This window comes from Heliangelus exortis, chromosome 6, assembly GCF_036169615.1.
Source record: "Heliangelus exortis chromosome 6, bHelExo1.hap1, whole genome shotgun sequence".
NCBI lineage: Eukaryota > Metazoa > Chordata > Aves > Apodiformes > Trochilidae > Heliangelus > Heliangelus exortis.
In genome coordinates, this window is record NC_092427.1 from 12209262 (window position 1) to 12234411 (window position 25150).

General features: G+C 44.9%; 1 protein-coding gene across 1 annotated transcript in view; it reads right to left on the reverse strand.

Moving 5' to 3' along the window:
• Positions 1 to 25150, reverse strand: part of GLI2 (GLI family zinc finger 2) — a 189780-nt gene that overhangs the window by 60714 nt on the left and 103916 nt on the right. The window contains exon 3 of the mRNA XM_071746730.1: positions 6904 to 7009. Within this exon, the coding sequence (XP_071602831.1) occupies positions 6904 to 7009 (106 nt within the window). The remainder of the gene's footprint in view (positions 1 to 6903; positions 7010 to 25150) is intronic.

Sequence of the window (25150 nt, forward strand, 5' to 3'; positions counted from 1 at the left end):
AGTTCCAACCCAAATTTTTTAAAGTGTCTTACTGCACAGATTGGTGACTCTGAAAAACCATGAAACTTCAGGTCCCTCTGCACCTCAGGTTTGAGTTTTTCAGAGTATTCTGAAGGTTATTTAGATAACCACACATGATGTCCTCAATTTAATGAGCAGCATATCTGTGCAAATCTGTCTTATAGTGGAAAATGCTTGAAAATTGTTAGCAAGATTCCAAAGAAAAAGCTACAAGGCTCCGTGTTTGGTTGGTTGGTTTTGTTTTGTTTTTTCCCAACAGAATATTTTATCAGATTGGAAAAACCTACAGAAGCATTCTAGCCCTGATGAGTGTTTTGGATTATGTCTGCCCCATTTTCAGAAGACCTGATCAGCCTGTCCTCCCACTAGGTCAGATGTTAAGCATGTATATTCTCAGTCCCTGCACAAGTAGGCAGTGCTGTGCACTTCCTTCCTAATGCCTGAAAACAAGCCACAAGCCCCTTCTGGGGAGCTGAACCATCCACAATCCACCTGACTTTTCTCAGCTCTCAAAACATCAGGAGGGTGATTAGTACTGTAACAGTGTTTTAGGGGTGAGAAAACAAAAGCACAAATCAAATAAAAATTGTTTTTCCAGCTACCCAAAGCAGGACAGCAGCAGCCCGATATTTAATCTATGGTCTCCTGGAGACAGATCAAGTGACCATCAAATATTAATTCTGATAGTTTTACAGTGAGATTGGTATTGATAGTTCCCCAAATTGCCTCCTGTAGGTTACTGAAGAGCCACCTAAAATCAACACACTCCTGCTAATTACAGACCATGGAGAGGTTTAAACCAGCCTTCTGGAGGGGATCAGCCTCTGCAAACTACTGCTTACTCACACATTCTTACTTTCTTAAATAAATAAAATAAGCATGTGGGAAAGAAGGGGACAGAATAAATTGGATGTGGGAGCCCCCAAACCTGCTTCCCAAATGAGCAATGGATCTGTTTGGTGAAAGTCGTAAAACTTTGCAAAACCCATAAGAAGGCTTCTCTGAGCAGCTGTTTGCTTTGACTCCGGAGGGAGCTCTCTGTATCTCCAAAGCAGCACAGTACCATCAATCATGACCTGCCAAAGATTTTCTACTCTGGTAGCAAAGTAAATATGAAAACATGCAGGTTTTATTGGTGTGTATGCTCTGTAGCTCAACAGAGCAGTGTCCTTGCTGCAGGAATGACCATTACCTGGGGTCCCATCCTAAGCCACCTGATGGGATCAAAGCTGCAGGCTCACAGGAGCTGTGTCCCACAGAAGTTAAAGAATGCCATGGTACCCACACCCAATAACACACAGAGGCAACTCAGTGAGCTTGTGATGCAACTGGCTCCCTTCCACCATCAGCTGTGGTCATGAATCCCCCCGGGTGGAGGGGACAACTCCGGAGCTGCCGGCACAACACAGGGAGCATGGGGGGGAAAGGCCCAGAAGGGCTCTGAGGGAGCATGGCCAGGGCTATGGGAGTGCTTGGAAAAGTTTGCTGCAAAACTCCAGCACCCAACTCCCTTCACTGAATGTGCTAGAAAGGAGGTTTTTCAAAGGATTTATATCTGACAGAATTTGGGGGGGGATGTATGATTTTTTTTTAAATAGGAACAGCAAAAGGCACATCTGTGACAATAGCAAATTCCACCTCTAAAGCAAGACACCATGTTTTTTCTCAAAGCACAAATATAAGATGATGATGATTACTACTTTTTGCATGGCTAAACAACATATTTTCTCTTAACCCCACTTGGCCTCACTCAGCTGAATCTCAGAAAAACAACAAAGAGAAAACCAGCCTAAACACATATCCAGCATGGAAAATCTTGGGCCCAACGTGAAGTTTGGCAGACTTCTGAACACTTGAGACATAACCTTTTTATAATGAAAAGTTTAACAGTCACCTTGCTCGCCTGTGAATTACCCTGCACAAACAGCTCAGAAACATTGGAACAGGTCCTGAAAAGGTATTCTATAATTTTAACATAGTAAAAAGAAAACAAACTTCAACAAGGAGGGGTAATAGGATCAGATAAAGAAAAAAAGTGTAGGCTGAATATCAGGGAAAATCTGTAATATATTAAGATCTCAGGGAAATGGAGGAAGATCTGTGATTAAACCTGATAAAATCCCTACCAGAGGGAAATTAAGGGCAACTCGATGTTATCATGGAGATGGAGTCTTCTCTACGTTTAGGTCTTCAGGACAAATTAGTCCTCAGGAAAGCCATGGAATTTGTGACTATCAGCTCAGAGATATTCTTTACTATTTTTATGTGTTGACAGAAGAGCAACAACAATATTTTGTTAATAAATAATGTCAGAACTGCATCCTGAAACACCACCAGGATGTCGGTAGAAAAACAAGGCTGCTTTTGTTTGTTACACTGTGTAATGCCTGGTGGGTTTTAACCACAGTTTAGGAGCTACTGTTAAAAAGCTTCTTGCTGAGTCAAGCCTAGGCATGCTGTTTACAAGGGTTAGCCCTGAAGGCTCTGGCATTGGCAGGGACTTTTAAGCTGAGCTAAGGAGTTTTTAGTTATTTTTGTTGTGCTTTAAAAAAAAAAAACAAGAAGTTGAGAGTAGCTAAGCACACCTGAAAACAGGGAGTGGAAGGGAGCTATCAGTAATCACCTGCTGCTTCTGCCAGCAGCTCCCCTCTGTAGTCAAGGGCTTGATCTTGCAAAGCTGATGCTGACTCCCCTTGGTTTAAAGTGGGGGGAGTTATCACAGAGACCGGCCCCCAGTGGGGTGAGCTTTTGTGAAGCAGCTCACTGAAATATGAAAAGTCCCTTTTGTTAGAAAAGGGCCTGCTCTGATTTAGGAAGTGAGTTTGGCTCAGCTTTGAACCTCCTGAAACACCTGGCTGATGACTTTTTCTCTGATAAGGCTCATCTATGTTCTGCTTAAAACTAACAGGGGAGAGTGAAATTCTGACAGACTGATAAAAGCCCCTGCAGGAAATGCATGTAACACCCACCACTGGTCTTCCACAGAGCCTGGGCCATCCTGTGCTGTGGGAGAGGGAGGATCCCAGGGAAAAACAGTATGTGACTGTGTAAGTTAATGAATTATCTCAGTGGCACAGAGAACCGAGTCAGAATCTGCAAATTTATTTTTCTGTAATTTCTTAGATTCGAGTGCTGTATTTTTAAATGATGCTGTGTTATGGTAAATGCAGCTCATAAAATTTATACCTATCGATACAATTTCCTTTGTTCACTCTGCTCTAACTCTACAGTATGGAAGAGATTTCATCCTGCACCGTTTTACTCCATTCTGCATTATATCCTTCCTCAATGTCCACTGAGCTCCAGTCCTGCCTCCATCCCCATCCTCCAGATGACCACAAGCTCACAAGCACCAAAACCCAGGACAGTGCCTTGAATTCACAATATTCCTGTTTGTTTTCACTGCAGAGAGCTCAAGGGTCAGAGATACTTTGTTTTCCTAGACTAGCCAAACAATGATTGACCTGGACTAGCCTAGCCATGATTTTGCCAGATTTTTCTTAAAGTAAAAAAAAAAAAAAAAAAGAAGCTATGGAAAAAGTATAGAATGATGTAGCACTCGGTAAAACAAGTGGAGGTTGTACAGAAAAGTAAGTTGCCCTAATGACTGAAGAAACACAATTTTACCCTGAAAAAAACATTCTAGAAGTATATTTACATAAATAAATGCCCAGTGTTTTGCAAGAAGACTCAAGACCTGGAAATTATTTGTCACGCTGTTTAATAAGGAAATGATTGAGAGATAAATACTAATAACTGTGAGCAGAAGTGCAGCAAACCTTTCAGATGCTCGTCTAGGCATGTGGATCTTCTATTACTTGAGTTTTCCATATACCCAACCATACTCTCAGGAAAAGGGTCCTACAGGCAGTCCTGCTCAAGAGGGCCTCACAGATGAGTTCCTTACACTTATGATAAAATAACATAGGTTCCAATTAGGCCAAATGCAAACAGTGATGAAAGGGTAAGCACTGCCATGTCACATCAAGCAGTCAGGAAACAAACCATTGACATAATGCAGCAGGCAGATAATAAGACCCCATAGTTAGCAAAAAATGAGACTACACTTAATTTGCTGTGCAATGTTCATGTAATTAGACAAATTTGGTACCAGCAAGACAGCAGACAGCTAGAGTATGGGCTTGATGAATTGGGGGCTCTATGTCAGGCACTGATCACATTAATCATAAAGCCAAAACTCAGTGACACAATTTTTCTTCCAAACATTTACCATAATTTTCTAGAGTGAAAATACGCACATGCCTAATTTTTTTTTTCCCGAGCTGTTTACTTTACACAGAAGGATTGGTTTCTGCACTACCAGGATAGAGTTTGAATATCTAGAGGATTGAGCATGCCTACAGTGTCCAGCAAGCCTATCATATAGGACATGCACAACTTCTATGTGTGCTCTAGCCCAGTTTCACCACCATGTTCTGGATGATTTCACATTGGACATTGTCCAGCAAGGCGGGTGGAATCACTACGTTACAAGCTCCAGAGCAGCAACGAGAGAAGAGGAAGACACAAGAGTAGTAGAATAAAACCTAGAGGAGGAAAGGGTAGGAGGTGGGGTTACAGTGTTTGAAGAAAAAATTGGAAGAGAAAAAAGTAGTCAAGAGACTAACTCCATAGCTGGTCAGAATTTTCCCAATGTGTCTGTGCTGTAGTCTGGGGCGCTTGGAAAAGAGATGAACAGAAGTGGCATTCCCTTGACCCTAAAAAAAAACCAAACTCCACAGACAAGAAGCAATTGGCTGCTAAGCTTTGTTTTTTTAACAGGCACAGAGGCAACCTTCAGACCAATGCTCAGGTAGCAAGACTGGTCTTACCAAACTTTTAAAAGAAAATCAAATTTCCAGCAATCAGGTTTTCTCTCTAGGATCACACAAGTTGTTTTTGTGAAAGGTGCTGCTGGGAAGGTGAAGGATCCCAAAGAAAACAGGCAACAGATATTTACCAACAGTTACCAAATGCTGAGCAGGACACTTCTGGTTCCGTGACAGACAAATGTGGTCACTGGCAAGACCATGGATTATTGGCACAGATGAACTGAAACATGGTCTGCCAACACTATACACTTGTCTGGGTTTGATCAGTTGGACAACTCCAATATGATAAAATACTGGGACCTGTCACTGGACATTATGATTCACAGGTACATGGTACCGCTGGCAAGGTCTCGGCTCCATAACCCCACTGAAGAATCTGATGCAGAGTCAGAGCAGCCCAAGCTGCCCATGAGAAGCAAAGAGGAGCACTGAGTGGGACACACAAATAACCTGGTGCTAAACATCTGAGCATCTGCCATCCTCACTTCTAAATACTGTTTCGAATATTGTCCCTTTCAGAAATCAGTATGTGCTTCATTAACAGGAGCTCTAGCTTATTAACCATATCCCAATAGGGGTTTTATTTCTCTTTTTTCCTGCAAGTTTTGGATGTACTTGCACACAAGACCAGAGCTATTTCATTCAGCCTGCCACAGCCCCCCCAGTTCCCACATCAGCAACTTGTTCTTTTCCCATTTGAGCACAGTGTGGAAGGAGGTGATCTGCCCCTTTAAACATCCAGTCAAACTGACTGCTAGCCAAAAAGACAACGACTTGCCTTCTGGTAGGATCCAGGGGAATGCCCTATCATTTTTTCCTGCAGCATTTTGGAAGTGGAATAAAGCCCTGGTAGCTGTGGGACTCCACAGATCTCCTGGCTGCCGCCATCTGTTGTACTTGCCTCCCGGGGGCTGTTCCCTTGCTCACACATATTCAGAAAAAGCACAGCTTTACAAACAGCCCCAGCCACAGGTGAGTGCTGACCCTGGGAAGGATAGTGGGACTACAGCAGGGCTCTGGACTCAACAGAAGGATCAAATGAGAGGTTTTTTAAGTGATGAGCCTTATTTTTTTTCCTTTGCTCTTCTTGAAAAATGTTTCCAGCTCTTACAGGTTCCCTTACACTGAGTTCCCTGTCCTTCAGCTGATGGCTGAGCCCTGTGTTCCAGCCACAGTCTGAGGGATTTCAGGGCAGATAGGGGACCACCAAACCCACCAGGCTGCTCCTCCTCTCTCACAGAGGTGGTGTATTTCAGGGACAAGAACAAATCTTCCTAGACACAGAGTCCCTGCAGCCTCTGCTCACATCTCTGCTGGCTCCATTTTCTGCGCCATGGTTGGAATCACAAGGGAAGACAACAAAACTATAAACATGTCCTATAAATCCAGGACTATTGAGCTGTCCTGTCCAGATGAGGAGATAACCATGATTACCCCCCTGTCAGGGTACAGCCCCCGACTTGTGTCTGTGCTTGCTCCCCATCAGCTTGGGGAAAAACAACTCTCATAAGGAGGTCACACTGAAACGCAGGGTCCTGTCCCTACAGAGAAGACATGGACACCTGTGAGAGAACTTTCCTCTTAACTACACTTTAGAAAATGCCAACCTGCCTATCCAGGCCACCATCCAGTGGAATCAAAGTGAATTACAGTATTCTTGGCAGCCTTTCCGCATCATCCCCTCAACCAGGGGAATGGTAGGTAAGGTATCCAAACACTGGGAGCAGCGCTGAGTCTTTATCAAGACCACATCACAAATGACCCAAACATGGTGAGACATGAGAAACACTGTGGGCACAAAAAACACAAGACAAGCCCTTCCCTGGGACCTCAGCTGGGTAACAACACAGGAGCGCTGCGCTCCAACCCTGCTGCTTCACACAGCACAGCACTCCTGCCAGGCAGGTCAGTATTGCCACCAGACGGGGACAGTGGGAAGAGAGGTGGCCAGCAGGGCCAGCCTGACAGGAGGGCAGCGAGCCCCTGGGATTTGTGTACTGCAGGTGGGCAATATTTTGGCAAGGTATGGGAGCGGAGGTGCAAGACTTACCCGTGGATAGCGTGGATAGAGTGAGGTTCGTAATGGTATCGTCCTTCCTGGTGGCGCATGTCAATAGGCAAAGGAGCGTGGAAGGCCGGAAAAATGTGCTGCGGCACTGTTGAGGGGAATAGAAGAAGAAGAAGAAAAAAAAAGGGACTTCAAAAACTTTTCCTTTCCTTTTAAAACAATTTCAAAGGCACTAAATCTCCATGAATTTCAGAGCAAGAGCAGTGCAAGACAAGGGGTCTTCATGATATCAGCGCTATCATACACCAGAGAAGTGGAATGAATAAATAATCAAAGTCATGCGGAGAAATCCTACATCTTCGACATAAAAGATCTCCAACAGGGTTTTTGACAAAGACAAGCAGCTAAGCGCTCTTTGAACTTGAGGAGATTATAGGAAGCACCAAGGAAAACTAGACTTGCAACGCAAATCAGACTCAACTGAGCCTGGCGGGATCCAGACCTGTGTCGTCCCTCGTGCCTGGAGTGGCAGCAAACACCTTTTCTGAAGGTCTGTACACACAGGTTGGAAATATTTACCTAAAAATATAACAGCAAGAGCAGAGCTAATGCAGACTGCCTAGGCAATCAGAAGAGGCTCAGAAGTGCCTACTGCCAGGTTCTGAGAAAGGAGCCCAAATTGCTCTCACTTGTAATCACTTGAGGCCCTATTTTTTATTCATTTGAGAAGCTTGTTTCATCTTTGATGGAAAGATAAAGTGGTCTCAAAAGGCAGAGAACACCTACATTGACTTATTAAACCTACAGGTTTTAATATTTATTATTGACCCCAAAAGTTAATGGCAAGAATTTTTGAGTGAGACGAACTGATGGAAAATTCAACGGGTTATTTCTCCATGCGACCCCCAACAAGACCTCCTGGCCACCTTGGCCTTTCATGCTAAAATTATGGAAGCTAAAAAAAAATACAATTAGCAGAGCCTTGATAACGATACGGTGCAATCGCCCTCTGATAGGGCTCATTACATCTGTAACAGTGCCGCTTTCTAGACTTGTACCAGCAATAGGCTTAAAGATAAAAGGCTTGCTCTGCTTTCACAAACAGAAGTTCTTCATCAAAGATTACTTTGTATTTTTACAGTTCTTTCCATTCCCCTTTTGGCTTCTTGGCCTTTCTGTCTAACTGGAGACTAAAAGCAAACCAAACCCAGCCTCCTAAGGGAGCATTTCAAAACCCATCCTGCCCTCAGCATTTCACTGTGACTTGCCTCCGTGACAGGTAGCATCTCTCTGTAGAGCGAGGAAGCACCATCCAAAACCAAAGTGTCAAAGCTTGGGCCGAGTCTCTCACTGATGCTCAGCAAACTCCAGTAAACACCCAACTCTTTTCTTTGAAAGACTTAAAATTCAGCCTTTCGCATCTGTGGCTCCAGCTGCAACAGAGCTACGCTGACTCCGTCCGGCAAGGCTCTCTCTGCTCCTTTCGGGTCCGTCACGCAAAGCCTGCATGGAATCCTCACACACGTCTTTCCAGGCATATCAGCAGGAGGATCTGAGGCTCCTACTCCCATTGCAACGTACAATCCCTGAGCACAGCACGGCACAGGCGCGTCAGCCGGGCTGCCGGGAGAGGTGAGAGACTACACAAAAACAACCATCCTGCCAACTCTGCTGAAAGGCGTTAAGCTAAGGTAGTCGGGTGGAAAGTATTTAAGGCTCCACAGCAGACTTGCTCTCCGTGCTCCAGCGAAGCGCTGGCACCGCACACAACCTGATACACTGGGAGCATTTTTGCAGCTCGCCTGATGTCAGGACACAGTAGGGTAACTGTTAACCGCCTTCCCCCCTTCTGCTCCCCTCCCCTCCTCTCCCCAAAGCAGCTCAGGGGCAGAATAAACTTGTATCCTTTAGGATTTGCTTTGGCAGGAGGAAGATTCACCCTTTAACCATCCTGGGTAGGGATGATCTCTTCCATGAGGACACTTGTACCTACCCCTCATTTTAAGAGGCAGCCAGTGTTTTTCCAGGTCAGAAATGCAGCAGCATTCAGCAGTCACACCCCATCCTCTACTGAGGCAGCAGCAAACAGCTTTTGGTCTCCCCACACCATGCTCAGCCCAAACTGCTGCCAGAGCTGGCAGGCACCTGGAGCTGCTGCCCTCCTCCCTGGGGATGCTGCCATGGACACAACTTACAGCTACTGTGGGGACCAGAGGGAGTGGGGCAAGGAAATTTTACATCACCATACACCAAACACAGTCAAAAATCAAACATTCCTGCACAGACACCCGGTGCCAGACACTAACATCTTTTCCAGCAGGAGCCCCTGGGCTCAGCTTCCTGCAGCGCTCACCCCGTATTTATGCCATACAAATAAACCCAACTCCTCTGTGGTCCTGGGGCAGCCTACAGACCAGCTAGCATCCTGCTGGGTGTAATTTTGCAACCTCCCAAGGCAAGGTGGACACTCTGCCAGGGAAACGTCTGGGGTGAATCCCCAAACTACAGAAAAGTGTGAGCTGACATGGGCTGACACTCTGCTGGGCATTGTGGTCAAGTATATTAATAATAGAGTCATATCCTAATCCTTAGGCTCATTCCCTGGACCAGTTCAGTTCACTAATAATAATAAAAATATCAAGAGCAACAGATTAATTCGAAGTTCTTAAAACACGGACCAGTTATGTTTTATTTAGTAACTGTGCATTTCTAAATGGTTGATTGCCGAGGCAATATTGGAAAATCCGTACTAAAACAATCCTTCCCTGTCACTCAGGAGAGCTGGGGAAAAGAAAACATGAGGTGTTTTCTGCCTGGCCTCCTTTCCTAGCTATCTTTTGGTATAAAAATGACATCGGAAGAGAACTTCTGCCTCCTCACAACTCTGACTTTTCATGGATTAAAAAATTCAATGACCTGCACTGGCAGTTTGTTTTTATGATTTCAGCCTATTTGAACCAAAGCAATGCCCCTGCCTTCGGTACCCATTTCACTCTGCTATTCTCATTTCCAACCCTACTACATGCTTCACGTTTTGCTGCTGCCAAGGGTGAGGGGAAGGGCTGGGTTTGGTGATGTCCCTTTGTAACATCTCACTTCAGGTCTTCCCCTCTGCTCCCCTACCTGGGAGAACCAGCCAAGGCCTATGGGCTTTGGTGGCCAGTGCTGTTCCTTTTCATTCTCTTCCAGGTGCTTGGTCAGAAATAATGAATGGTTTTATAGGCAATCAACTACCAATTCATAAACGTCAGCCCATCTCTGCTTCTTGTTCCCACCCCTCCCAAACAGGACAGCAAGCTGGCAGCAGGACAGTAACACACGCTGTTAACAAAGATGGATGTTTTACACATACAAGTTAAAAAGACAATTATATTCAATTACTTCAAGTAAGCCATGGTGATGTATTCCTGAATAGCCATGGGAAGGGCACTATGATGATTAGGGCAATTAATTTGCCAACTTTAATCTAATCAAGGCAATCTTTTGTTTAGCATTATCTGCTTTGAGGTGGCAGAGGATTTACCAAACCCAAGCAATCTTTGCAGATTTAACCCCAAACCTGTCCAACAAGCACTAACAGTGATTGTTCTTCACAGAGGGAGGAAGTTTTTACCAGAAGACCTGAGGAAAGCTTTCTCCTGGGAAAAATTTGGGCCACCCCAAGCCATGTGGTACAAGATGCTGGGGTGCGAAGGCACCCCGTGGCACCTCCAAGAAGTCCCTAAGGGCTGGGACAACAGATAAATGTTTCCTCTGGCTCCCATAGAAGGAGGAGGGAAAAAAACAAAGAACAAATCAAAGCAGCACTTGAGGGGCAGGGATGATGGGAAAACAGGATGTTTCATAGAGAAAGAACACGGCTCTTGGGGTAAACCCATGGCACAGTGGCAGAGCAGAGGTGCCTTGGGGAGGCCCTACCTTCCACCCGGCCCTGGCTCGCGCAGGAATGCGTCTGCTCCTCCGCGGCATTTGATAAGGGGAAAGACGCTGCTGCCTGTCCCCACTTGTCAGAGCTGATTTTCTGGCCGAGGTTTATGAGCAAGACACGGACCTCCCACTGCTATATTCTCATCCTTGCCTATTCAAAGGCCAGCCAACCCTCTGGCTTCAAAGAGAAAAGATATGAAGCAGAAACGCAGGTTTAAAGGGGATGTCCCTTTGCAGAAAATCCCAGGAATCGGGGAGGGAGGCATCAGAAACAGGCATTTTATGAGGATGATACAGGCTTTTGATTATCTCCGCAGATAAACCCGTGCCTCAAGAGAAACACATGCTGCACGTATGGGTTTGCATTAAAAGAGCAAAAGAGACGTTTTGACATCGCTCACAGAAACACCTCTTTTTGAGCCCAAAAGGGAGATTTAGGAAGGGTCAAATAAGCTTTTTCTCTCCCATATACTTCAGCCTACACATGTGATGTCTTTAGGAAAAAGAAAAAAAAAGAAAGCAGCAAAGAAAACAGGCCCCAAGCTGAATCAGGTTCCATTTACGCTTCATTTTGACAAAAATAATGCAGAAAGCCCTTCAGAAAACACTTAAAGGTATCTTCTGTTCATACTAGCAACTGGGGTGCCACAGCAAGACCAGCTGGGAAGCTACACTGAAAAGCACTCCTTCCTCCCCCCCCCCCCCAAAATCCTCTGTACTGTCCAGTATCACAGAGCTCCTGCTGCTTTATCTAAAGCACACATGAACTGTGCAGGCTACTTACTGAGCTAAAAAAATGGGGGGTTCCTATGGATATCCAATGTTCTTCTGTGGGAACAAGTGAGCAAGCTTTTTTTCCATCAGAAATAGAGCACGACCTTTCGCAATCAAAAGAGAAAGTATTTTCTTGAAGAAGTATAAGATTGCTGTCTGGATAAAGTGGTACTCGTAGTGTTTTTCCCAACAAATCTGCAAAAAACACCCATAAAAAAATAACATTTTATAAATGATGAAAAGCAAATGCTGACTCTTGAAATCCCTTTTGGTTTGATTTCTTACGGTTTTAACAGGGCATGGGACACATTTTCACAAAGGCATCACAAGCTACCTTGCAAAGACTAACAAAGTTTCACCTCTCCTGAGCAAAAGAAGCAAACACATGAAACACTGTCCTTTTTTTTACTGGAGGGGAGATGAAACAGGGTAACATAAAATAACTTGCCCATGTCTGTGCAATCAAACAACAGCAGGTCCCATTGTGAACCTCAACCACAGCAGGCAGAAACTGCAACATCATCTCAGAAAGGTTTTGGAGCCCCTGGGCATTGGATCGATTTGGATAAGCAGGAGAAAAACTTCTCCAAACAATAGCTCATGCACTCCTGTCACTGCAGAGGGATCAGCAGCTTTTCACCAGCAGATGACACAGAAAATAAATGGGAGAGGGATATCCCAGAAAGGGCTGGTGAGTGCCCCCGAGTGCTTTTGTGGCAGCAGTGCTGTGCTGTCACAGGCCACATCCTTGTCACTGGGGGTGGTAGGACACTTCTTGGTGTGACAAAGCAGCTTGCAACAGGTTCTGCCTTTTTTTTTTTTTTTTTTTTTTTTTTTCCAGGACCAGCTTGTTTAAAACAGATAATAGGAAAGCAAGTGCTGTGTGCACTAGACAATACGTAGAAACCTCTTAAGACATGAGAGGAGGCACTTGTTAGTTTCCCTGTTCTTGCTGCCCACATTTTTTCCTGGATGTTCAAATCTCACTCTCTTATCAAAGGCAAGGTTAAAGGTACAACAAACACTGAGAGTCCTTCACTCAATCATCACCAAAAGAAGCTCAATGCATCAAGTGAGAATTCAGTTAGAGGTGGTATTCATTTCCCTGTTTGGAAAATTTTATTCATTTTTACCAATTACCCAGTTTTACAGATCCAGTACATTTTAAAGGAATGCGTTTTGGTATCCTACAACTGGAGTGGCAAATATCAGATTTGCTTTGAAACTGAAAAGAGGGGCTCGTGGTTTTCTCCCCCGTCCTCCTGTGGCAATTTTCCTCATATTAGAGCTCTCCCAGGCTCATTGGGCTCCAGACAGTCAGGACTGCTTGGGGTGCAAGCAGGCGAGGCAAACTGGCCCCAGACAACTGAGTGTGTGTGTGGCTACTCAAGTCCCTTTGACAGTCCCTCCTGGGCGTTTCAGTGTTGTATTGGGATGGCCACCCCTCCAGCAAAGTGCCTGCAGGGCTGTAGGTGTCAGCAAGGGAGATGTTTTCTGTATTTGTGTGACGTCCCCCGAATAACGATCTCGCTGTTTAAGTGAGTTGAGCGACTGAATGAGCACAAGAAAAACATCTTCGCTGAAAGCACAGCCAAAGTTAATGCACCATTAATAATGGCCTGGGTGAATTATTGGAAGAGATAATAGGCCTGGGGTCAGGGAAGGTCTGAGACAAAGAACAGGGAAAATTGGGTCACAGAAACATGACAGAGCAGATCACGCTGGTGTGCCTGTGGGATTCTCCTCGGATGAAGTCATGTACCACCACATAGAATATTAAGGGCTTTGCAGGGAAAACCATTCCCAAAACCACCACTGGGATTGATAGAGCGTGGGGGGCAGCAGACACACAAAACTACAGCAGCCTTCTCTTAGCCCTATACAAGGCCCTGATGGAGAGTTCAACTTTAAAGTTGTTTAGATACTTTGCAAAATACACCATGTGCCTGCCTCAAAAAGGGATGATTATATGGTTGCTAATTACACTGATCTGCATATACTCTAAGCAGAGATTCTGAGGGAGCATCTGTTCTCCCTGAACACCAGCTCCATGCATTTCATAAAAAGCCAACACAGGTCCTTTTCTGTCCCCAAAATAGTGGTGGACCAGCCATGAAGCTGCCTTCTTCACTTCCCTCCCCACGAGCATCCTGACTTCATGACACTAAATTACCAACTAACCACACTTTGCCAGAATTTTACCTCTAAATAATACAATAATAGGAGACAATAATACCTCCCGTACCTCAGAGGTTTGGTTAATGTTTATACAGCACTTTAAAAATGATGTGGTAATTAAGTGCTCAGTATTATTGTATCAACGTGTTTAATGATTGCAGCAGACAGCACTACAAACAGGGCTGTACTGTGCGTGCTTTTCTTTTGTTTGGCTTGTTAGTATTTGGTTTGGTTTTCATACAGCATACTTCAATTATTATTGGTTAATTATTACACTGTTTTATTACCTGCTCAGTGGCTTTGACAGAAGTAAAAGAGGAACTATACAAGTAAAATAATAGTAAATACTACTTGTGGCCTGTTATGAACATTGTTGTGTGGATAAATGGGAAGCAGAATCCCACCAGCTCACCTATGGGAGACCCTTACAGCCCCTGAGTATGAAACACATCTAGGTGGTTGCTTCCAGCCAGAGGCATGCAGAACCAGTTTTCTCTTTTTCTAACATGCCTAATGAAGAAAGAGGGTGGTAGCCTGACTTATAAAACTATTTTTCTTCAAACAACGAGTGTCAGGATGCTGGAGAAGTCCACACGCTTCGTTTAACTGTGGGCTGAGTGCAGCAAGCCAAACTCCTTCTTCAGGCAAGAGATAAAGAGCACACAACTAACTTCTGTTGGACAAATGTCTCAGGTAGTAGTAATTACCTTTCAAGAGTGCTGGAAGGAGAAGAGGCCCATCTAGGATGCAGGTATGTGAAATGTAAAAAAGAAATTACAAAAACTACATTGCCCTTCTTCAACTACATGGTCACAAAAAAAGCCTCAAAATGAGCATCATGGTAATGACAGTTCAAAGCCCCTCCAGGACTGAGCCAGTGTGACTTTACATTAGAGAAACTGAGGCATGGTGAAGAGCAGAAGACAACATCTGCCTCTTCACCAACAGGACTGCTGGAGCCTCTCGCATGCCCCAACCACCACAGCAGGACCTGGGAGTAATTTGTTTCCCTGCCAGACAGCAGCAAGGCTGCATGTGGTCCCTCAGATCCCCGCAGGGATGCTGACTTCAGATGCCCATGTGGATGAAGTGCTTACTTTATGCAGAATAAAGCCCTTTCCTGGGTTTGCCTGCATCATAAAAACTGTTAAAAAAAGCCAAGAGTCACAGCAAATCTCTCCATCAGACACCAGAAATGCAAAGCTGCCCCTCTCCAACATTCCTGGAGGAAACCTCCTTGGGAGGCTTCACAACACCCACTCATCCTCCTGGAGATTGCCCAGAGGAGTTTATCCTCCTATAAAGTTTATTATGCTGCTTCAGCTGCTGTGGAAGAGCAAAGGAAAAGTCTGAAAATGCTGATAACTGACATTACATGGCTCCACCTAGGACATGGGCACTGCTGGCATACAGAAGGCAGAAATGTGGTCCTGGTGGCCATGCAGACAGGGAACATGTTTCAGCCCAGCCACTGTTTTTGCACCTGGGCATTGCTTCTGAGCCCCAGGCTGTGTCCAAAAATGGGGCAGGCAGGTAGGCATCTGCAGAGCAAGCTGGCTCTTGCAGCTGGGATGGGTTGAGATTAGATCTGTGAGCTTCCCCTATGGCCCCATGGCCAGCTCAAGGCAACACTGAAGGAATTTGCCCAGAAATTTCCTCCCTTCCCTAAGAAGGAGGAGGAGTGCTTAAAAGAACTCAGTTCCTAATGAAAGTAGGATATTCCTGTTCATCTCGGTGTCTGAACTGTCCTGAAGCTCCTGGCACCTCCTCTCAGCCTGCTCCCATGCACAGCCTGACTTAAGGGCTTCAAACCTGTCAGTCTATGCCTGAGCAAAGGATCTGGAACAATTACAGCAAGGCTAAAAATGGTCTTTCCCTCTGCACGGAAAAGTTAGATTAAAAATGTAAGAGTTCATTGATATTTTCTAGAAGAACACAGAACTGTTGTTAAGAAATCAAACTCTGAAAGACTTCAGCTGGGGTCTACAATCTCTGAAATGCTGCATGATGGACTCTCTGTCTTGGCCAGCTCAGGGCTGGGGATGGCCATTCCAGCGGAAGAATGCTCCCTGCCAGCAGGAACACAAGAAAACCAAAAACCCCTGCAATGCACTACCATGCAGGAGCTGGCTTTGCAGCACACCTTGGGTCCAACTTAAAATGGGGCACTTTGCTCCTTGGTGGAAAACAGGAATTTTCTGAAGCCTACAGACATCTTGCATGAAAAATTCTGGCTTTGTTCTTGTAAAATTGTTTGCATCCAAAACTTTCAAAAACTTCAAAACTGTGTTGGTAGGATGAACATATACGTGCCTGTGGAAGTAGTTCCAGACATTCAGGTGGGTATCTCTGAATAAAGGTGATGCATTATTTATTATTCTACAAGAATTCCTGGGGTCTTTGGCTTACTGCTGCATGGTAGCCTTCAGGGAACAAATCATTATTTTTTTATACCTCAGGGAAGGGTAAATAACATGAAAGCAGAGATCTCCTGTAGCCAGAGGGAACTCCAGAAGCATGAGGAAGTCCTGCAGCAGGGTGCCCAAACACCAAAGCTCTGATGGCTTTTTTTAAGCAATTGGTCTGGTCCCTCACAGCAATAATTATAAAAATATCTTGATCAGCCTTGTTACCACCAGCCACCATCTTCAGTCCTACACAGTGGAAGGTTTAAGGCAGAATAGTTTTGCATCAGAAAACATTTTCCAGGAACCTGCAACTGCTGTCAAAAGCAGCACAGAAGAGATCAAGACAGTTTATCACCTATTATATTTTAGACTACTAGAAGAATGTGGAAGGGATGAACTTGAAACACTTTGTCTTTATTACAATACCTGCCAACACAAGAAGTTTCTGAGAGATACTGCTGAGAATTTTAAATTCCTGGAAAATCAAGAAAAAAAAGAAAAGTTCTTCTTTCAATGAAATTTGCAGTGCCATGGCACGTGGCAGCCCATTCCACTCCCTCATCACTGGTGGAGAAGTTGCCTAAGCTTCAGTCAGTGAACTGCACCACACAGGATTGCATTTTGAAGGATTCTCCTCCACTTCAGTGGTCAGAATCACCCCAGGGGAACTTACTCATCACTGAAACCTACGCTGGTTTCAGCCTGCTGAAACCTAAGCCACAACAGCTGGGATGTAGATGGGCAACAGGATGCAGGACCCATTGGGACATGCCAGTCCACCCTACCACATCTCATCTTGACTTTTTACCTCTACATGAAGGATTTCCAGAGTGAAACTTTCACACTTGTGCCAGCCTCTTATTAGAGAGACGAGGAGCTTTGACTACTGAGCAGCAGAAAACAAACCCAAAAGGCCTAATGCAGCTTATTAATTCCACAGGTCTTGAGCTGCGAATGTTGAGAGCCCTGAAAATCACTTAATTGCCAGGCTGTCAGGCCAAGATGTATTTTGAGGACGCTGCCAATTTGACAGTTATTAAAAAACAAAGGGGCCACAAGCCCCGACTGCACCGAGATCCTTGTTACTTCTACTCATGTGCCGCCTCCCAACAGGAAGTACTTAATAAGAATAATAATATCCCAAAAGGCCAACCTACGGCAGTGCAATTAAAAAGCTTTTCTGTCTCACTTTGAGGGGGAAAAAAAAAGAGAGGGAAATTAAAATCAGACAGGAAATTCCACTAGAACAAGCTGGCTTATGTCCTAATAACACAGGATTGTGCCAACTCCTCCAGAAAGAAGAGGAGGGAAAAAAAAAAAAGAAAAAAAAAGAGAGAAAAGCAGCCCTCTAGACTGACTCAGATCTGAGGTTACATTGTGGTTCGGCCATGGCTGCAATTCTAAAGGGAGAAAGGCAGCACAAGTGAATAAAAGGCAGTTTGCTTTTCGAGCAAGTCGTTAGATACTGTAACTCCTGTATGAAAGCACAACCGCCTCTGTTTTGTTGAGAAAAGACACAACCCGGTAAGCTCGAAGGGCCAGATGGATCCTGGGGCTTGTTCTCCCAACAGCTGCTGCCAGAGAATAGAAAAAGAACAACAGAAAAAAAATAATCCTGACCAGTAAGGAAGAAATCCTGGTGTGCAAGGGCAGATGGTGCTGCCCCAATGGGCAGCAAGAATAAAATCAGTATGTCAAAAACTTCTATGCAAACTTATGGATCCCTCAAGAAAGACATGTTCACAGAAGAAAAAAATGCCTGCAGGTTTAAGGGGAGAAGTTTTCTCCGAGTTGTTATCATTCTGCTTCCTGGGAAGCCAGTAGCATCCAGGATTCAGCAAACGTCCACACCTCCAGCTGATGTAGATGTTTCAAAAAAATCCCAGCCGAGGGGATTTGCTATTGACTGGTCTGGGACAGGGCCAATGAATGGCAAACTCTTTGATTTGCCCATGTATTTCATGCTAAAGCTCATTTCACAGTGGGAGCCACGTTGCTTGAAATGGCTGGTGAAAAGGGATCGTGTGAACCTCAGCTGACTACTGAGTGCCTGGAGTATTCCCCAATATCCCCTGCCTTTCTCCTGTGGTGCTCCTGGCTGTGAGACACCCCTCAAGCCCTCAACATGTTTCTTTTTCTGTGAATCCCAAGGAGAGATGAATGCATTTAATGCACAGGCACACGAGGTCCTAACAGAGCTCCTGCCCCTATGTCCAGGACACTGGGGAGCAGAGAATGGGAGAATAAGTTCATAGGCAGAGGAATGTACTGCTCCACACTTAGCTGCTTACCTGCTACCAGAGCTTAATTTTACATCTGTGAAAACTTCTCCTTGGTGTTCAAAAATGCAACTACTGAAGATTGCCTATAACACAAGGCTAAACCCCAATATTGGGAGAAAGCACTGACTGGCATTTATAAGCAGGAGGCAGCAGGAGCACCAGGGGACACTGATGCCCTCAGCTGTAGCCAACATGACTGAGCCAGGATCTCTGTTAGTGAGACGCAAAGAGATGGGAAAGTTCAGCAGCCTCAGACAGGAAACAAGGAGACTTCTTAAGCACCAAAAGGCAAAACTAGTGAAATAAAAAAGGAGAAGAGAGTGCATCAGTGCTCTCTGCACCACACTTCTAATCGACAGCAGACTTAGGAGCACCCTGGCCAAGCACCTTCCACTGATGCAAATAAAAGTTTATTGATGGGGGTCATCCCAAGCGCATCCCCGGGAGCAGGTCTACAGATGGAGATGTCTTTCAGCATTCAAATCAAGCCTTCCTCATGCCCCCAGCCATGCATTCACAGCCCTCCTGGAGGTGGCACTGGCACTCATGCAATCACACACCCAGACAGCTTCAGGGAGTTCACCCAGTTGAAAGCTAATCACCTAAAATTTTATTGCACGGGGTTCCAGCTGGATCAGCTCCCTTAATCAGTTTGCCATGAGATCACTGGTGCACAGATGAGCAAAGAGAGCCCTTAGGCTGTGGTTCAGCAACCACTCCCAGCCCAAGCTGCCACTGAAAGCAGAAGTTCTGACCTTCTTTGGCTACTCATCCTTGTGCCACAGCACCCTCTGTTTGGGTGGCCAGGTTGTTTTTGTGTGGCTGTAGGGCTGACTGGACTGAGCGCATCCCACTGAAAGATACTTTACCATTGCCTCATGCTCACAGCCCAGCTTCCCAGGTGCTCGTCCTGGGGGCCATGTCTGCTTCTAGTGTTGGCCAAACTATGTGTACAGAGAAGCTGGGCTGAGTGGCTATTGCAAACTAAATATATTTCCCCAAATCCTTTGGGTAGCACTCCAGGAGCTGTCAGCTCAAGGAGCCAGCACAACTTGCAGAAGCTGGAAAGCTGCCTTGCAGAAGGAAAACTCCCAAGCAGAAGCTTAAATCCTAGGAAAGCACAGGTGCCAGTGCCAACAAGAAAGGGCACGCCAGCCCGCCCTGAGCACAGACCTACCTGAACAGTCCCCCCCGCCACAGGGCTGCCATGGCAGGGACACCCCTGCACCCTCTGCCTGGAAAGACTTTCTCAATCTTTCAGGACAAGGCCGTGCTTCAAATGCAGTGCTGGCATTTCTAACCTCCCCAGTCCAAACCACAGGAGTGAGTTTGCTTGCTTTATGCATATGCTCCTCCAGGCACTAAAACAAACTGCGATCAAACTGTTCCTATAGGCAAAGGCTTGAAAAATTCCCCCTCTGTATGAAAGGTCTGTTTATATTATTTGTAAAATTGAAAAAAAACGAGTCTGGAAAAAAGTCTTGGAGAGTCTGCTGTGCATTTTGTTCAAATGTCTTTCTGGAAATGGAAGCAAAGATACCTGCTTTCTACTAGACTCATGATAAAATTGCAGGGCTAGGTATTTTTTTCTTGCACTTGAACCTGGATGATAGACATCTCAGTAGACTTCATAGAAGAGTTTTGGGAGCTTTCTTAATTCAGGACACCAGTCCCCAAAACTCTCCCTGTCCATAAAGACTAAGAGGATGCTGCATGAGCTGGCTTTTTACCAAACATAAGGCAGGCTGCTGCTCTTAACTAAGCAGAAGGTCTGATGAGGAGAGGGGTGAGGAAGTTATCTGGTTTACCCAGCTGTGGTTTGGGTGCAGGCTAATAACTCCCATGTATCATCCTGCCGTGGTATGAAAATTTTCTGCCTGGTGTTAAAAATGGTCCCAGTGCAGTTTGCAGTGGATTCTCTGGGCAGCTCATGCAAAGTGCTGGTTGTTAGCATGCTGCTTGTGTAATGAGGGTGCTTAAGACTCTAAGGGGTCTCTGGAAGGTCCTGAAGAGTGATTGCAGTTCAGGAGACTCACCCACCTGGCAACACGCTGATTTATGGCCTGCTCAGTTAATAGCCCTGCTTAACACAGGAGTTTGTCGAGATTAAGTAATTGCCTGAAACAAAAAGTTTATTATCTTTAAGTCTCTGCTGATGAATGACTGGGTGTTGGAAGAATCATGTGAAAGATCATCTGTGATTCCCTCCTACTTTAGGGGGGGGGAAGAATAATAAGATTTTAAAAGACAAGCTTTTCCAAAAGGAGTTTGAAAGATCATAATGTACGGTGAGACAGTCGCAGACAGTCACAAGCAGATTTCACAAATGGGATGCCATGTAATAAATAGTTTAAGTAATAACTCAGTTTCCTGGTGCATTTTCCCCCAAGAACTGCAAAATAGTTTGTAAACATGAATTAATACCACCCCTTGAGAGATAACTGATCCTGCCACACAATAAAAAGATTAGGAATTAATCAAGATGCAAAGCCTGTTTCATTTCCATACATCACGAAGTGGCCTTTCCCATCCTAGAAAAATCTGGAAATTTTCCAGTCTAGAAAGTATTGCAGATAACTGTAAAGTTAAAAGATGCCATGTGCTAAATTCTGCTACAATTATTACTCATCTCTACCTTCAGATGCTTCAGCAAGGTTAATTGGCCTGATTAAGGTCACACACTTCCTCTGCCTCATGAAACCAAGATCCCAAGTGCACCAGAGCACAATGCTTTGTGACCCACCTTGGTCCACACCCACCCTGAGACAAGGTGCCTGCCTGCTGAGCATCCCTTGCTGTGGGGCTCATGCTAGATCACACGATGCAAACATCTCTTCCTTCATCCCCCGCTTCCTTTCCACCCCCAAAATTTTGTCAGAGTTGGCTCATGAATACAAGAGTTTGGACACGAGGGAAACAAGACTGACAAGAAACCCCATCTCTACTGCAGCTGCTCAGTAAAGTTCCCACAGCCCCAGATGTCAGACATACTGTCCCTCCTCACAGCACTTTGAGGCCTTCCTGCAATAAAATGGGAGTTGGCTCTGGCTTTTCTGAGCACTTCTCATATTGCCTTTAAATCCAAATACATATGGTTCAGGGAACACTGAGAGACTTGCGTGAAAGGATGTACATCAAGAGAACACAAACCCTGGAAAGAAAAAAAAAAAAAAAGATGATATCTGCAAGACTCCCTTGGCCCCGAACATGTGTCCCTCCAGCTCTCCAGCATATTAATCAAGAGCCTGGTGAGATTCCTTTTGAAATCCCCCAAAAGATTTCTGTAGACTTCAGTGGCGTTTGGATCAGGCTGCAAACTCAGAATAAATCATAAAGTGGCTACATCTGCCAAGTTTATTTCTTTCTTTTCCAGGTTTCAGAGCAAATCCATTTTACTGCTGGGAAAAAGCAGAATGATATAACTGACAAGAGTTCAAATATCCTGTATCACTCCCATATTAATTCAGCCAGCCAATCTATCCCATAACTTTGGGAAGTGAAGCAGATTACTTTGGCCAGATCAAACCACTGTTTCCTTTGTGTACATTTCAGTACTTAAGACAACATGTACAAACCCCTTTCTCTTGGACTAAAAGAGACAATCTGGGGGACTGCAGCTAAGCACAGTCTTATACTAAGCTAAAATAAAATGACATCTGCATTGAAGCAACATAATGATCACCACAACACTCCCACCCTGTAATCAGTTTTGGAGAGGCTGTCTTATTCAAAACTATCTATTCTTAAATGATGCACAAAAAGACAGGACTTTAAAATGTGATGCCAATCAGAAGAGTTTTGTTACAGCAGGAATATTTTTAATGACATGGTACTATGAGACAGCTCCCTGCAACATCGTCTTTTGCATAAATTGGGATGGTTTTGTTAATTTGTGGCTAATGCACTGGGGTTTTGTTGTTGTCTGTTTTTTGTTGTTTTGTTTTATTTTGTTTTTCAAATTCTGTTTAGCACCGACAGCAAATTCCCCAACTGTTACTCCCAAATCGGGTGAATTGTGAAGCATGTCCCTCTATTAGCTTCTGTCCTCAGCAAGCTGAAAAGGAGCTGCTTCCCCCCTCTCCAGTCAGAGCCTGTCTGAAGTGTGCTGACAGTTTAAAACTAACTTGGGAGGTATGCAAGATGGGGAACCTCCTATTGCAAACCACTCCAGACATCATTTAGGGTTTTATCTATTCATTCGCTATTTGAAAACAACATTAACACTGGCTTTGACTTGAAAAGCCACTGCACAATAGATATAGTATCATATTGACCTTTTTTTCTCATTTTCAGTGTTGTCCTGGCATAAAATCAACAACAGCAGCGTAGCAACACCTGCAGAGCAGCATGGGACAGGAAAAGAAGACAGGCATCCTGCTACGGAAGGCTTGTGGAAGACCCTTGGATTTTCTTTGACCCAGTGCTTGGGGTTTGTTGCACCATTCCAGGATGGGATCCACACAGCCAATCGTGTGCTCAGCCCCGAACTAGGGCAACAGCAGAAAGGGGAATATTAAGTTCTGCAGAAATGCAATACTGGCAGATCAAAACATCTGTGAGCACTCTGTTTTTACTGACAACACACTTCTAACTTTGAAACAGGTTCTGCTATCAGGCTATTAGTGCAAGCACTTTACTTTGAAGTATGTACTCTAATTCTTGAAATTTTACTCCTGGCTCTGGTATTTGTTTGGCTCTGGTTACTTCTATAATTTGTCTTCCCACTGAAAAATTCAGACTGCAATATACCCAGTCCTGAGTGGTACAGGTATATGCACTCTCCTTCTGCACTCTGCTTTTATCATGCACGGTATTTTCAATAAGGAACTATACGGGGGGAAAAAAATACATTCAATCCCAGAGATATTAGATCTTAGTTTTTCCCATGAGAAAATCATTTAGCACTTCTCTGACTTCAGGTGACTCATTGCTGTTACCCTGCTGAGGTTCCCATACTCCTCACACAGTGTATAACCCAGGCACGTAGCTCACCCGGTGCGGTAGGCGTGTTGGCATTTGCTAAAAGGTGTCCTGGGCTGTCGCCTGGATGTGATGGGTGAGACGAAAGATTATGTGATGATTTCTGTTTACAGAGCAGTTATGATAAGATGACATTTGCCTCTTGCTGTTGGGTTTGATAACTCAACTATGGCCTACGTGAGTGGCAGTCCTCTGAGCCAGTTACACCCCTGTTGAGAGTTGGTTTTGAGGAACTTTTCCACATAACCTCCTGAAAATTACAAGTGAATTTTAAATGTGTGTGAATGAGGCCATATTGACAGCTGAAGAAACCATGGTGCCTTAACTTCTGCACTCATGTCACTATATGTCACATCACCAGTGCCACTTCACCAGCAGCAGTTGCCACTCTCGTGAACCCTCAGTTTGCAGGCCCCCAGTCTGAAGACAATTTCCCAGCCCCACAAGAGCAGGGATCAGCATACACTGGACATGTCCCTGGGATGTGGCACCTATGGCTGGTAAATGCTGTCAGCATCCTCAGCTAAGCAGCAAAGCTCCTGTGTCTGAACACGTGAATGAGCATATTCCCACTACCAGCCCTGATTTCACAACTCTTCACTTGCAGGAAAACACACCTGCCTGCTCTTCAAAGGAGAAGGGATCTGGGACAGGGACCAGCAAGAAGGAGAAACCACATTACAAGCTTTGTTCCTTTGGGACCAAGAACACCAGGTAGGTATCAGGACCTTGAAACATCTTTGGGGCTGCTGGGGAAGAAAAGGAAAGAAAGGGCCTAGAAACACATGCTGGTAAATGGGTCTAAAAGGGCCTAGAAATACCCATTGTGCTGGCTGCCAAAGACAGACTAAGTGAGGTGATGGCACATCTAACCACACTGGTGGGCTCACAGGACCCTATCACATTTGTCCATCAATCTGCCAGCCCGACAGAGTCTGCTGTATCAAAAGATGGGGAAGAAGAGGAGGAGGAACAAATAGGGCTGGGAAAGCCTTGATGTGAAGGACAGGAAAGACAAGCTATTGTAGTTATCTTTCTACGTTATTAATTGAACCAAAATGGGCAGAAATGGCTATGGCTATGGTTATTCACAAACTTCCCTATGAGATATTCAATGTTTTGGGGCTCAGACCCTTGCATTACATCCCTAAAAAGTTCAGGCTATGACAAGAGAGGGATACCTGAGCTGCAGTGGACACAAAGACACACACTGTCACTGTCCTGAATTGAGACCTATTTTCTTAAGCTTGAATCTGCCATCCAGCCCAGTTGGAGCTCCGTTAATTCAGTGGAACTGCTTGCAAACTGAGGTATTACCAGCCATAAACAAGTGTAGCAAAACTGGACCTAGAGCTAATAAATTAAGGGCTTTTAAGTCCGATCCCATGTCACAAACAGGCAGTGGGAAAGACAGGGCCAGGTCTCCACCCACCCATGTTGGGCACATTACCCGTTCTTCTGTCCTCCACTGAGGCCCAGGAGGAAAAGCAGCTCTGCTACCCACACTGAGACATCTGAGACTGAACCCATCAGGGCTGAGGGTGTATTTGGGCTGCCAAGGTGGGAGAAGAGCAGGGAGAGGATCTGCATTGGGAAATGTCAGGGCTGCCCCCTCAGCATCCTAAGTAAAGTTCTGCGACTTTGGCTCCCAGTGGAAACAAAAAGCCCAGTTTTATCACCTCACCTCATCATGGGTCTGTAGAGAAGTGAAAGTCAAACACAGCAACTGCTAATATCTTT